At 39.3% G+C, this 14829-nt stretch overlaps 3 protein-coding genes across 5 annotated transcripts; 2 read left to right on the plus strand and 1 right to left on the minus strand.

Annotated features, from left to right (window-relative positions):
• The first annotated feature begins 45 nt into the window (after positions 1-45).
• Positions 46-7129, plus strand: smcr8a (Smith-Magenis syndrome chromosome region, candidate 8a). Of its 2 annotated transcripts, XM_088333131.1 has the most exons (4): positions 610-750; positions 842-1160; positions 2316-3932; positions 5210-7129. In XM_088333131.1, the coding sequence occupies exons 2-4, from the start codon at positions 1015-1017 to the stop codon at positions 5661-5663; spliced, it is 2217 nt and encodes a 738-aa protein (XP_088189257.1). In that variant the 5' UTR covers positions 610-750; positions 842-1014; the 3' UTR covers positions 5664-7129. The 2 variants fall into 2 exon arrangements, with proteins under 2 accessions (XP_088189250.1, XP_088189257.1); XM_088333124.1 differs by having other exon boundaries at positions 46-1160.
• Positions 7130-7725: 596 nt separating this feature from the next.
• On the minus strand, positions 7726-10100 carry bud31 (BUD31 spliceosome associated protein). Its single transcript, XM_088333164.1, has 4 exons — positions 9894-10100; positions 9587-9709; positions 8308-8474; positions 7726-8078 (listed from the first exon to the last, which is right to left on the minus strand). The coding sequence occupies exons 1-4, from the start codon at positions 9985-9987 to the stop codon at positions 8028-8030; spliced, it is 435 nt and encodes a 144-aa protein (XP_088189290.1). The 5' UTR covers positions 9988-10100; the 3' UTR covers positions 7726-8027.
• Positions 10101-10396: 296 nt separating this feature from the next.
• Positions 10397-14404, plus strand: pdap1b (pdgfa associated protein 1b). Of its 2 annotated transcripts, none has more exons than XM_088333150.1 (6): positions 10397-10601; positions 10853-10944; positions 12263-12349; positions 12425-12546; positions 13574-13725; positions 14015-14404. In XM_088333150.1, exons 1-6 carry the CDS (start codon positions 10589-10591, stop codon positions 14077-14079), a joined length of 531 nt encoding a protein of 176 aa, XP_088189276.1. In that variant the 5' UTR covers positions 10397-10588; the 3' UTR covers positions 14080-14404. The 2 variants fall into 2 exon arrangements, with proteins under 2 accessions (XP_088189276.1, XP_088189269.1); XM_088333143.1 differs by lacking the exon at positions 10397-10601 and adding an exon at positions 10631-10775.
• The last annotated feature ends 425 nt before the right edge of the window (positions 14405-14829 follow it).

Genomic DNA, 14829 nt, shown 5'->3' on the forward strand with positions numbered 1-14829 from the left:
GAGTTCTTGCATCGGATTGGCTGATGTGTCACATGACTCAAAAGCAGCTGGATAAACATGGCGTCACTCTCATGGCGTAATAATGATGGCGCTCCTGCCTGCTAGCGGTGTGGTTGCTCAGCGCATCTACGGAACAAACCCATCAACGTGATGGAAATGAAGACATGAAGAAAAGACGGAGATAATCGGGTGATTTCGTTGCTTCAGTGCTTGACATTGCCTGATAGATCTGATTCTGTCCGGATGCAAAGATTGCTGCCATCTGTAATTGCTTTTGTTAGTACGACGCTGACCTGACTGGATGTCAACTCTAATTCAAAGCTGTGTACGTTGTCGACTGAAATCCCGAGGGCAAAATCGAACCATTTGACAGGATTTCCCCCATATTTTGTATTTTAAGTGCACCCATGTGGCAGGTTGTAGCCAGAGAGGCCACATTGAAAGTGTCACTTTGCATTGTCAATCTGCCTTTTAGCTGTTCTCCCTGCCCCCTTATTCATAATTGATAGATGACCTGCAGAGTGCAGTGCGTCTCATGCCTTGCTCAACATCTTCACTATGATAGGTTCGCCTGACGTGGTGGCTTTTACGAAAGAGGATGATGATGGTCAGACCACTCCTGACCCATGGGCTATTCCTGAGGAGTTCTCCATTCCCCTCTACCCTATAGCTGACTCCAACCCTTGGGCCAAAACCTCCTTCTCCAAATTCACAAAAGACTTTATTCTCATTTCGGAGTTCTCCGAGCAGGTTGGCCCTCAGCCTCTTCTCACCATACCAGATGACCCCAAAGTCTGTGGGACCTTTGATCTCAACTATTTTTCCTTGCGTATTATGTCAGTGGACTACCAGGCCTCCTTTGTTGGGCATCCACCTGGCAGTGGATACCCTCGTCTCAGCTTTGTGGAAGACTCAAGGGTGGTGCTCGGTGACTCTAAAGAGGGTGCTTTTGCCTACGTCCATCACCTTACACTGTACGACCTGGAGGCGAGGGGCTTTGTGCGACCCTTCTGCATGGCATATGTTTCAGCAGATGAGAAGAAGATCATGTTGCAGTTCCAAGAGCTGTCTGTTTGCTTTTCAAAGGCATCAGAGTGCTTGAAGGCTGGTAACCGCAAAGCCTTTGCCAAAGAACTCCAGAGGAAGCTACAAGATCTTGAGTAAGTTTCTTATTGAATTATTAGAACCTTTTTATATGGAAACTTTCCATCCGCACACACAAGGTGTCATAATTTTATCAACATTTATTTAAATTCTTTAATGATGAAGAATTTAACACAACACAATTTCAGGTGAATGTATTATTTAAGTCGTTTTCAAACAGTTTTTGGCTAAGGATGAAATTTTGCATTAGAAAAAACATGCCGCTCAACCAATTATCTCAGTATGTACATGTTAATCATGTGCTGTCAGTCATCATCTGCAGTGATGTAGTGTTTAATATAACAATGTAACATCTTATGTGTGATAAAAAAATTCCACAATTTGTCATCATATTTCAATAATAAACACAACACTTTCGTTATAAACTCAATTTACATAGCTGGATTACTGTCGGATGGTTTGTTTGTTCTTAGTCCAGTTTAATGTGGTGTTAGTTTTTCACCACTGTGGTGGGTAGATTCCCGTTAATCAATCATAAAAGAAAAAATATTTTCTTATAATCCATCAATAATATCTTCTGCCGCCTCAGTAGAACACAGCATTGGTAAAACTATATAGACCACGATAATTGACACAGCAAGTCTATCGGAGCACATGACATTACATGACAAAACAGGAGTCAGCAAATTTATTTGTCACCCCTGTTCAAGGGCACGGTATCATTTCTTTCATCCTCAAATGGTCTGCATTTATATAGCGCTTTTCAAGTCACTGAAGACCTCCCAAAGCACTTTACAATGTGCTTCACACTAACCCATTCACACACACACACACACCCATAGAAGAAAAATCATAAAGGTACACTGTGCAATATTTGACTACTGTATGTCAGTGTATCATGTAGTACAACCAAAATCGAGTGCTACAAAGCAAAAAAATATAACCTACAGAGACTCAAAAGTAACCAAAATGCACCATTTTTTTGACCAGCCTTTTTAAGGTTTTTGCATACCTGTAGTTGCAAGATAGCAGACAATAATATCAGCCTCCTCCATGTGACCCTCATGTTATGTGACACACAAATCTCAAAATGTTGAAATAAGTTAAACAAATTTAAAATACAATAGTTCTAAAGGATTTATGCCATCTTGTGATTGGGAAAATTATAAACCTTGATTAACACTTGCATTTACTCTAACCCCCCTGTATAGGTACACTCACTGTGTTCTGCAGAAGGAGGAGGGCCTGCAGAGAGAGGCAGGGCCTCAGAACATGTACTCCGCTCATGCTGTGGAAAAGGCCAACGAGCTTGCCAATGTGGAAAAGAGCATATACGAACACAGAGACCTTCTGAGGCAGATCAGCTCATACCCAGATCGCCCACGCAGGGACCCTCAGGCTGTTGCATGTCAGAGTTGTCTAAGTGACTGTGAAGAACTCTATAACATGTATGCCAAGCAAGCTAGTCCCATCAGTTGCATTAATGCAGGGAACGGAAACAAAGGAGCAGAAAATGTTGGGGCACTAAATGGTCATGGAGGTAAAGTGGACGTTGGTGAAGAAGGATTGGAGCGTGCTCAACGCAGGCCATCTTATACACCGCAGTTGATTAAAGCCAAGTCTGCAAAGTGCTTTGATAAGCGCCTCAAGACCCTCCGAGAACTCTGCGATAACACCTTCTATGAGGCTACTGTGGAGCTCTTAAAAGAGACTGAAAGGAGTTTCCGGGGTGACCTGTGCTTCTTGCACACACGTCGCTTGGACCTATCACTGCAGAAAAAGCTGAGAATAATTAACTTTTTGTTTGAGGAGGAACTCTGTGACAATGATTATAATCATCTTGATGAAAGTACAACATTAAGACCATTTTGCGCTGTGAAACATGCTGTGGACTCCAGACTCATGCATCCAGCACCTGTCATACATGGACCAGAACTTCCCAAGTCGTTTGATGCTCCTTCAGTGACGAGCCATACTCAACACCTCAAGCTTGAAGACAATAATATAAAGTCTTCATTTTCTACCCAAAAATTAGATACCAAGAAGAATTCAGAGAAACCTAATGGAAAATGTGAAAACCACAGAAGTCTGAATGAAGTCTTGAATGCTGAGTCCACCTCTTATCCAGATTGCGTCCAGAAAACTGGTCTTGGTGTGAAGAGTAAACGTGAACTGTTGGAGGCCGCTACTGATCAATCTGGGAAACCCAGGGTTTTGTTAGAAGAAAATCAAGTTGAAAAAGGACACAAGACAGACTCAAATTTATTTCTAATGGATCCTGCATGCTGTATGGCTCATGAAGGTTTTCTTGAAAATCCACCTGATATCCTTGCTGTACACCTGCAGCATGCTCAAGTCTTGGTGGTCAATCAGGAGCCCCAGGCCCTTCTTCCACTTCAGGATGACTATGCTGTGGGATCTGCCAGCCCAGAAAACCACACAGCTGGACTTCTTGGGGATGCAGTTTCCCGTACCTCGGCTGAGGACTGTTCGGACTGCACCACGAGTATGTCAACTGGTTCTGATTGGACTGCCTCACCTCTTGGCAATGGGGGCATAATCACCCTGCGTCAGAAAAAGAAAGCTGGACAAGGGGCCTTGAGGTTCGTCCGTCAGTACCCCTTTGCTATGCAGGCCTTGTGGTGTTTACTTAGTGGAAGGACGCTTGTAGTGCTGGGAGCAGACGAGGCGAGAGTTCGTCGACTGGTTTCTGCTCTTGCACTGTTCGTCCCTGCTCCAGGAAAGTGTGGAGAGCGAGTCCAGCCGTGGCTCTGCTGCCCTTTCACCCTTACTGATCTGCAGAGGTGGAAACTTATTGGATTGCAAAGGTACAATTCATTTTTGTGTACACTTTGGGTATGTATCAGAATTTGTCAATTTCTTTATCAACTGGTTATCAATTATTTGACTGAATAATTGCAGGATTGTACTACATTTGTTTTTAAAAATTCTAACCCTCTATTTAGAGTTTAATTTTAACAATGTAGCTAATGCACCAAAATCAGTTATTTGTGAGTGAGTTAATGTTTTGGTGTGTAACCAATAGAATAATAGGCGAGGGTAAAATAATTGTTTTTGTGTGAATTTCCCTTAGGGGATGAATAAAGTATCTATCTATCTATCCTTGAGTAATTTTAGCCAAATGTAAGACTTTCCTAAAAAGGGTTTTACTAAAATCTAAAATAAAAATTAAATACTGTACTTAGTTTCTATTAACTGGAGTTACCTCTAGTCACGAATATAGAAATGTAAAATTAAAACTACATTTAACATCATTAAAGGACAGTGGGTATTATTTAAGACCTCCTAGGGTAAAAAAAACTTGATTCATTAAAAATATATATATTAATTTAAATCGGTGTTTCTCAACTCCTGGGTTGGCACTCAATAGCGCAAGCGTTAGGAACCTATGGCGATAAAGTAATACTAGTGGGATGTAATTCGTGTAGGTCAAGTCCAGTGCACTAACTAGGTTAAAGTTTAAAGTGGTATGTTTGTTGATATGAGACACAGGCTCTAGCATTATTCTTATTTTGTAAATTGTATCTAATCTTCTAACATAGGGATATGTGCAAAAAATGTTGCTTTTGTCTGGAGAGCAGTTTTGCGCTCAAATATATTCTCCCCTTTTCATCTTTTTGGGGGGTTGGGGTTGGCGTTAGGACTGTTTTTGAAGCAGCCCTTTTCTTACCTTCACCATTTTCATCCTAGAATAAAAGACCACTGCGAGCACGCACGTAAAATTACTCTCTACGGCTCCTTCCCCGCCTCATTTCCTCCAGCGTAATGCCCTCAGGGCCGGGAACACTGATGATAAAAGTAAGATAAAAGCAGATAAGCACGGTGAAAAAAAATCTATAAAGTTGGGCTTTGTTGAAAAACTGGAACCAGCTTGTGCTGGCAGTGAGCAGTCACAAACAGTGAGCAGTCTCGAGCAGTAGCCACGTGACTTGGGTTTTCCTTCGTATAACAAGCAAGATTTTATTTCCAAATAAAACTCATCCACCAAAATTCTTGTTTTAAGAGGTGCTTGGAAATAGAAGTACCACTGACTTTCTCCTAATCCACAGTGCCATTTCTAAATTCTTATCTTCTGGTCTACCAGAGTGGCGTCCCCTGTGGGTTCCAGCATGCTGTACTCACTATCCCGCTACAGTCGCTACATCACCATCCTGGATGCTGACCAGAAAACCTTGCGCTGTCCAGCCTATTGCGGCGACCTGCTCGCAAACATGGCTGACCACCGTACTTACGTCCGCCGGGGCTCTACTTACTTCCTTCATGTCCAGAGCACACTGTGTCGTCTGGTAGCCAAGGCCTTTCTGTTCACTTTCACCCACCATCTGCACTTGCCAATCAACACCAAGGAGGGTCCGGATGGTGTGGAGGCTCGACGGCACTGCTTCCTGCAAGAGCAGCTAGGGCTTGGTGAGGATGACAGGCAGATTGTTGTCTACCTCAGCCACCTCATCACTCAACACTACCTGCACACTGCTGGCGATGCAGTGGCACCCTCTTTTAATTTTAATTACACCACCAGCGTTTTATACAAAATCTGATATTTTACTCCGTACTTTGTTTTTATGGACTCAAGATGATCCAGATCTTTAGGATGATCATTCTAATTTTACAGCATCTGCACTTGTTTTATATTATCTCTGCATACCTGCCTTAATTCCCTGTGTGTGCCAGAGGGTGCTGATTGTCAGTGAGAGGTTTGGTTGTGAAGAAATATGCCATAATACCTACACGGCAGAGATTAGGTCAATATTTGTCTTTACTGATATTATTTTGAGGGGTCAATCCGGTCTCCCACGTGTAGCCAATATTTTTATACATTTGTCTAGTCATTGAACATTATTTGCACACTGACGTCTGTCCACAGAAATTGTTGTTTTATTAGTCTGAGACAACCTTTATGTCCTTAAAACTTCATTTTGCTCCATGCTAAATTGTTTCACGTTTGCCAACTAAAGCTGTCACTTATTAGTTCTTTTAGCCACGTTTTCGTTTTATTGGGTTCATGTTGGGTTTTTTTTCCCCCCAACCATTCATGTGGTTACTATGCCTTGTTCGGTTTTTCTAAACGAACATGCCGTGGGGGGCTTAACAGATTGGACTCTCAATATCCGAGTTAATTATTAGCCTTATTGAATTTGATCAAGTTATTTTTACATAGCAGTGCATGTCCTGAGAAAAGGGGTGATGACACAAATATTTTCTAGAGATCTGAAAAACGGCAAAGAACCTAGTGGTCTGATATGCTGATGTGCATTTACACTGTCAAGCTCAAGCTATTTACCCGTAATAATTTATTGAATTTCACTGTTGTCTTAATAAATGTGTGAGTGTTGTGGTGTTCACATGAGACTGTCTTGTGCTACAGTGACATAATATTTTGGTTATATTATGTGAAAGAACACTTCACAGAATGGTCCAATATGCTGAGCCAATTTACTATTGCCTGAACATTTATTTATGTTTATTTGCTGTCAGCTATTTGACTCCTCCAACTGATTGGAGAAAAAAAGTCTAGAAGTCTTCCCTGACACATTTTTTGGCTTGCTAATTCAGTGTTGCCATAATTATTATATCCACTTTATTGTAACTTGATGTATCTGCATGGGCTAAAATTGTTATGGCAAGGGCAGATGTTCCTTCAACTGCCATCCATGGTAAGTTTAAGGACTTTTTTGGAGTGTTGCTCCATGCAACTACCTAAAACAATTTATGGTGACATTACAGTTCGCTTAAACCCCAGCCTTCTTTGCAGCATGTTAATGATAAAACATTTTAAGTGTTCATTTGCAATTTGTGTGCAAGTTCATGTGAATGTATTCTGATCAAGCAGTACCAGTAATCTAAACGTGTAAACACACCGTGTCCTTAAATTGCAGCTGCATGTCGTTGGACATTTTGAATTAAGTCACGAAAGAGGGTGGTGTCATCTTCAGAAGCTGAAGTTTTTTTATTGTAACTCATTGATGTTTTTAAATATTTTTTTCATTAAACATATCTATTGATACCTTTGCAGTATTTTGATTGACATAGGAAAGGGGAGTCAGATGCGCACTGGCGCTAACCAATTGATGCAACTGTCCATCCATTTTCTCTCGCTGATATTCACTAGTCACGAGGGGCTGGAGCCCACTCCAGCCATCTTCAGGCAGTGGACACCCTGAACTGGTTACCAGCCAGTTGCAGGGCACACAGAGACAAACGACCTACTCCCCCATATAACACCTAGGGACATTTAACCAGACATGCACGTTTTCTGAATGTAGGAGGAAGCCCACACAGACATAGGGAGAACCTAATGTAACTCACAAATCATTAAATGGGAAGCGGGAGACATACGTGTTTGTGTGACTTGCTTCTATGCGCTAGCTTTGGAAGCAGTATGGATAATAAAGCACTGGGGAGGAAATGCTTCAATTTGTAGAATTGAATGGATGTGTGAAAATGTTGACTTGACCTTTCCACTAGAAATATTGTAATTGAGAAAAGTAGTAGTGTTATTTGAAAAAAGGACTTATTTGATATTAGTTATTGATGTTGATCCCCACTCTGTAAAAACACTGCCCTCATCTGCTAAAGGTTGGTTCATTACTTGGCATGCTGTTTAAAGACAAATTGGAACAGTTTATTCAAATTATTACAACAAAAACGCCTTAAAAACAAAACCATTTCACACCCAGCCCATTTTCAAAAGTAAGATAACAGAGGAAACGTCACACCTGAAACAAACTTAAGAGATTGAAGATAAGGATTTCAGACAGTTGAAGAGCTGTAATGAAAACAACAACTGACTTGTATTTCTGAGCCATCTGACAACTGATGGGAATGATACAATGATAGGGAAGTATTTCAAGCTGATGGGGACAGATGAAAACAATGCTGGAGGCCAGGCAAAGCATTGCGTCTTATCCAGAACACCCTCTGCATCCACAATGAGTGCATTCAATGATCCTTCCCTACACAAAAGAAGAAGCTAATTTAGAAACATAGATTCATCCTTTAAACAACAACAAAATATTCATAATTTGATATTAAGGTCATGCAGATAAGCCTCTGGATGTTAACATGTAAAAACACGTCAATATTTGTATTAGTACTTAACATGTTTGGAAATGCACTGATGCAAAAAATGTCAAGTCACATCATCAAAATACTTTTACTATTGTTTTAATGAAACTGACTTACAACTTCCAACTTGCTCTTTGGAACTCTGCAGATACAATTAGTGCCAAAGTTGGTGTCTCGTGTTTGGATGCAACGCAGGCAGCACAAGTTCTCGTAGCCTTGCTTCTTCCACTTGGCAATTAGGTTCTTGTCAGCATACCCTTCCTTTATGCAGTACTCGTACAGCTCTGTCAGGGCATACACACTTTTGATGTTATTAATTAGATTGTTTAGGCACATTTGTGCACAACGTCATAAGGTTCTTTAGTTTTTTATTACAATTTATATTATTTCAGCAGGTTATTATATATCACGTTTGTCAAAAAGAAAATGAACAGTGTCCATAAAAATTATATGTACATGAGAATGTCTAAAATAGTTTAAATAAAGAATTTTAATTTATATTAACACTTGAATTTGAGTAACATTATTTTAAATGAAAAACTGTTTTCTTTGACAAGCACTATACGTAGCAGGGGTCTCCAATGTCAAGTCAAGTCATTTTTATTTGTATAGCCCTAAATCACCAAGAGTCTCAAAGGGCTTCACAGATTATTACACTATATTACACAGACTATTTTTCAGCCGACGAGAAGAGTAGGTTATTCATATGCTATGGAGTAGAAGTGAGTTTTAAGCTTAGATTTAAACATTTCCACTGAGGTTGCAGATCGGATCTCAGGGGGAAGAGCATTCCACAGCACCGGTGCCCGGATGGAGAATGCTCTCGAACCAGCAGAACACTTCTTTGCTCTTGGGATCCCTGGATACCAGGTAGCCCGCTAAGAGTTTAATTTTTAACTGCCATGAGAAGACATTGACAGTGTCTTTAAATGGAATGTTTTAGAGGATGACTGGGATTACTTTTAATACTTACAAACTAGTAGTAACCTTTAGTTGCTATTTTAGAGATACAATAAGTGTTCTAAACAGAAAAAAAAATCTACTTACAAGTTTTTAAGATGGCCTTAAACAAAACAAGCCACCCTAAATAAACTGTACTCCGTGGTTAAAATTAGAGCACTTTTTGTAAGAGTACTGTACAAGCAACAATCTGGCCTTGGTTTCCTCCAGTTAATTTTACAGTTATACTTTTCGTGATGTTAAACAAAATGTAGTCATTTTACTTATTACATGTTTATTTGGTCTTTTATTAGCATATTTGGTGTTGGTGTAACTGAAATTAAAAAAGTTACATAACTGCAATATTCGAACGACGTTACAGATTACATTTATCGACAGATAAGTAGTAGGTGTAAGAGGTACATTTTCAAAGTAGCACTCCCAACCCTTTTTATACCCCTGCTGATGGCTTTTCTTTTGAAGAACAGGTCGTAGATGTAGCGGCTTCGCTGATGATGCAGTCTGAATATGGGCCAAAGTGCTTCCACTTTCCTCTTACCCTCGTGAGGTTCGGTTTCAGCTGATTAAAAAGCAGAAAGATATTGAAAAATAGCATTAAAAAAGAGGTGTGGAAAGCAAGTGGCAACCGGTTGATTAATCTAAGGAATCGAATGTTTATTTTACAATAGGAACAGATTTCAGAATGTTGGATTTTTGGGGAAGGTTACGATTAGCTGTTGCTAATTGTTATTGTTCCCGTTTACCTTCTCTCATTTTCTGATCCAGCTCATCCAAAGTAGGTTCAATGAGTTCCCAGCCATCTGGTGGTGGCTTACGACTTCGCTTAACTTTCGGCATTTTCGTAAAACTCACCTAAGTCTAGCAAAAACTTTGAAGGTGTGTTTCTTTTTTCTTTAAATTGGCGAAAACCTATCGGGCCCTAGAATTTGACGTCATTTGGGTCCATTGAAAGCGCGAATCAGAATGACGTCACAACGCTGTATATTTTATTTTCCTTTTTAATTCACTTTCATAACAATTTTTAATTTTTATTATTATAAAAAAACGAAGATTACTTCTAATCAAAGGCATTTTATGAGACGAAATTGTCAATAGTGTGTACAATGCATCACTTCAGACAAGCAGTACAATTGCCTGTCTTAAAAGGGAAATTCGGTTTTTAATAACTTAGTATACGGTTCATAAAATCAAACCCCTGAAAAAAAATACCAATTTATGCTTCTGCGTTTTACTTAATGTTTTTTTTTTTTAAATTTGTCTTTATATCTCTTATATTCTGGAGATATTTCAACAGGAAAATCCCAAGTCAAAACTCGTCACTGCTGGATTGTGTTGCTCCTATTTGAGTTTAGCCAGCTGTCAGTGTTTAACTGCCTCACATGTTTGTGATTTTAATGATTTATAGTTAGTTAGACACCTACTGCATTTATTTCTCATAATGCCCAAAGGAGGTAAGAAAGTATTGTGAAACGTAAGTTTTTCAGTTAATTCTCACATTTGTTGAGACTGTACTAGCTGGCTTTAGCCACTAAAACTTAACACGCAGAGTGAAGTCGGTTTACGCTTGTTAGTTGGGTGGCGTGAAAACATGAAGCATGTATTTTGTGTGATCACAAATGTTCGCGGTGTGTATGTCTATCCATTCCTGTTGTCACTGTTGTACACAAAGCAAATCTGTTGACATCTGTCATCTGCACTCCAGGTAGGAAAGGTGGCCACAAGGGTCGCATGCGGACCTACACCAGTCCAGAAGAGATCGATGCCCAGATGAAGGCTGAAAAGGAGAGAAAGACGGTAGTGCATCTAAAAAACAAAGATCACTTATTGTTGCAGATGACGACATGTTGTCCTTTCTCATTAGAATTGTTTGCATTCTGGCCTACTGAGCATATATAATTACCAAAATTAGTTTCAAATTTAACATGGGATTTCTACTCCTTTTTTTGTGAGTTTCCCTCTTTGCTCCTTCTAATTAACTTGCGTCTGTGTCTGTAAGGTATCTGAAAGCAGATGTCCGTTTAAAATAAAAGCGGGAGCGGGCTCGGAGCAATAATCAAGAGACGGCAAACCTTTCATATCAAAATATAACAGTTACGTGCCGTGGAATTTACAGCTACGCCTTCACTCCAGTCAGAATTAGTGGTGTGTCCTTCGTGGACAAAAAGCCTTAATTTTTTGTGAGTACTCGGATGGAGTCGAAATTATATGGGTGGACCCCAGCCCCCACCGCACACCTGTTTCTGTCTCTGACAGCACCTCTCTCGCCAAAACACTCGCTATGACACAAGCTGACAGACATTTTGAAATGATTTAATATGTATTGATGGAAAAAATATAATTGACATCACATTATTCAAATATTTTTAACGCCAGCAGAGAAGGCCTTGCAGGCCCTCATGACCCACGGCTACAATATAACATGTTTTAATGGGTCAGACATCATGATCCCTTAACCGCTAGGGTCGTAGGGGCACCATTTCCTGTGGTGTGTCCTGGGCAAGTACAGTCTGGTGGCGCCCATCTCTCTCCAGGACCACATATTTTTTCATCCAGTCTCAAACTGGGGACCTTTCGCATGTTAGGTGAATGTGCTAATCACCGCACTACAGAAACACTAATACTTATATATACTTCATATTTAAAACTTGCACACAGCTGCTGATTGCATTTCTATTTTACCTAGTTTATCCTTTTTATATTGTTACATTTTTTTTTACCTTTATTTTAATAATACTGCCACCATTGCTGCTGTTTGGAACATTTTACCGTATGCGGTGTCTTATGTCAGTTGTTTTTACCTCACTATCAGCCAAAAGGAAACTAGCACTTTTATTAAGTATTATCTTAAATTAGGACTGCTCTGTGCATGTGTACTCAATTGTCTTTCAATGATTGAGTGTGAAATGAAATTTTGATCACTTGTATGTTGAGCACATCTGAAAAATGACAAATAAATTGACTTTCAATTCATACATAAATTAAATACATGATATAAAAAAGCAAATATAGCCAGCTATTTGAATGATGGCCTAAAGTGCATCACACATTAATGCTTTGTGTGTGTGTGTGTGTTATTTTGTCTCAATGCGCTTATTTATATTCTTGTTTTCAGGATGAAGATGAGGGTGCAGCCCAGAAGGAGGTTGCGGAGAAGTTACAAGGATCAGAATCAGAAGAAAGTGATGATGAAGGTTCACAGGTATTCTACAATACAAATCTTTATTTTTTTCAACACTTCCAGGATTCAGTTTGAGATGTTTTGATATTTTTGCAGAGGAAGGCAGTAGGTGTAGAGGGTTTGATTGAAATTGAGAACCCCAACAGAATTGCTCAGAAGTCCAAGAAGGTGACAAACATTGAGTTTGATGAGCCCAAGCAATTGTCAAGGAGAGAAAGGTAAGTACAATCTCAAGTCAGTCAAAATAGTGGCGCGAAAGTGAATTGGCATGTTTACTAGAGCTGGGCCATTAGTTTCAGGGTTTACCCCAGTTATTTTGCAAAGGGCTGACGCTACCAACTTATATTAAACGTTCTCCATGTATGGTTTTCTATACGTCCATCCGTGTGTGCACATGCGTTTATTAGCACTATTTAGGTGTCAAAATAGCCTTTCTTTGATGACCAATGATAATGATTAAACGTGCGGTTTTTGACAACTACTAAAAATGACAGAAGAAAGTGGCACATCAACAAATCTCGTTACTTTCATAACTAAGACTGTATGAATACAATTTAGACAACGACATACACAATTACAACTAATGTTGTTGAAGGGCAAGACTGAAATCACTAGGTGGGAGAAGAAAGATTAAAACATTGTGAGGAGGTGTAAAAGTCTGCCAATTTTTGGGACCAATCGTGTGCTTCTCCTTTGTTCCTGATCAACCTGCAGTTTGTAAATTTAGGCTCCATTAGCCTTGTGGTCATAGCTGGTTACTGCCTCTGCAGAGTGACTGAGTGAGCTGCCCTAAAATTGTTTTTAAAGGGACACTGTAATATTTGAACTCTACATGTCACTGTACTGTTTAGTGCAGGGGTTGGCAAAAAATTGCCCAGGATTATGCACTGAATATGCACAGACCAATTTCAAAACAACTGTAAAGAACTATAGTTACAAGTAATATAAATTCTGTAAGAATTTTATATCTTATCAGGTGAGGACCTTCATGATTGCAGTGCCATTAGAATAGAATAGAATCGTCGTTATTACCATTCATATCAACGTTTTGAAACATTGTATGCAACGAGTTTAGACATGGCACTCCAGGGTAAAACAAGTGCATTGTAACAATAGTACAATGAATATACATGCAATAACATCTTGCAGCAGTAATTTGACTGCAAATGTAAATACAAATAAATAATTGATTTCGTTTGCACATCCAGTCCAGTGTTCCCACATTTTTCACCTCTCCACACACAGAGAGGAAATTGAGAAGCAGAAAGCAAAGGAGCGCTACATGAAGAAGCATCTAGCAGGGAAAACCGATCAGGCCAAAGCTGACCTTGCCCGACTCGCAATCATCAAGAAACAGAGAGAGGACGCAGCAAGAAAGAAAGAAGAGGAGAAAAAAGGTGCCTATTTTAACATGAGCAGCCTATGTACAGTAGTGCCTTGTACTGTGTTTTGATTTGAGTTTGTTTCAAGAAACAATTCAGCAGGTCACAATTTATTGTAGAACTTACGGAAGATCTGTCTATGAGGATCTGGGATTTAATGATTTCTGTGTTGGGTGAAAAAAATGGTCAATTGACCAATTTCAGCATATCGCAAGGCACCACTGGACATAAAATAGAGAAATACTAATTATTATGGGAAAGGTTTTGGCATAATGTTATCTATCTCCCCCCCCATTTCTTGCAGCAAAAGAAGCAAAGGAAGCAGCGGCAGCGGCAGCAAAAGGGTTAAATTCGCTCTCTCTCAAATAATTCTTACTAGTATTTATCAAAACCACATTTTCACTTCAAGGGACTGATGGTGCAATATGAAGTAGCAAAAAATATTCTCCTCTCCTTTGGTGCATTTTGCTGTGGAAAAGCGTCCGAATAAGTAACACTGCACCTGATTCACAAACAATTGAAATGAAGCTCTGAGCAATGACATTGTATGAATGAATCACACGGATTATTTTTCAATTTCCATTTTATCCAGAGAGCATTGGCACACTGTTTCTTTTGGGATTTACACTGTATATAACTGAGTCATGATGTATTTCTGAATAATTCGATAAAAATGTTAAAATGTGTTTCTCCATTTTGGAGTCAATTAGTATGAAGTTCAAGTTACTCCTTCAAAGAATGGGTTTCCTCTATTTTATATAGCAGTCTCAATGAATCTCACGAAAATCATGCTATTTTTTTAAATTATCAGTTTAGTAATAAAGAGGGAGATAAAATGTTTCTTACAAAAACGGAATTCCTCAGAACTAAAAAATGTACTGTACATATTTAACCTGTTATAGACTCTACAATCGTGATTTAGGGCTATACAAATAAAAATGACTTGACTTGATTTCAAATCCACTAAATCTACAAAACCTAAAACAATTTCAAGTTGAGTGCAATTTATCTGTATAACGCCTAATCACAAAAAAAATCTCATAGGACTACACAGGCCGCAATTACAACATTTTCTTATCTGAAACTTGCATGCGGGCAAGGAAAAAGTAAAAAACCCCA

This window comes from Urocampus carinirostris, chromosome 1 (assembly GCF_059441175.1).
Source record: "Urocampus carinirostris isolate Australia breed hairy pipefish chromosome 1, RoL_Ucar_1.0, whole genome shotgun sequence".
Lineage (NCBI taxonomy): Eukaryota > Metazoa > Chordata > Actinopteri > Syngnathiformes > Syngnathidae > Urocampus > Urocampus carinirostris.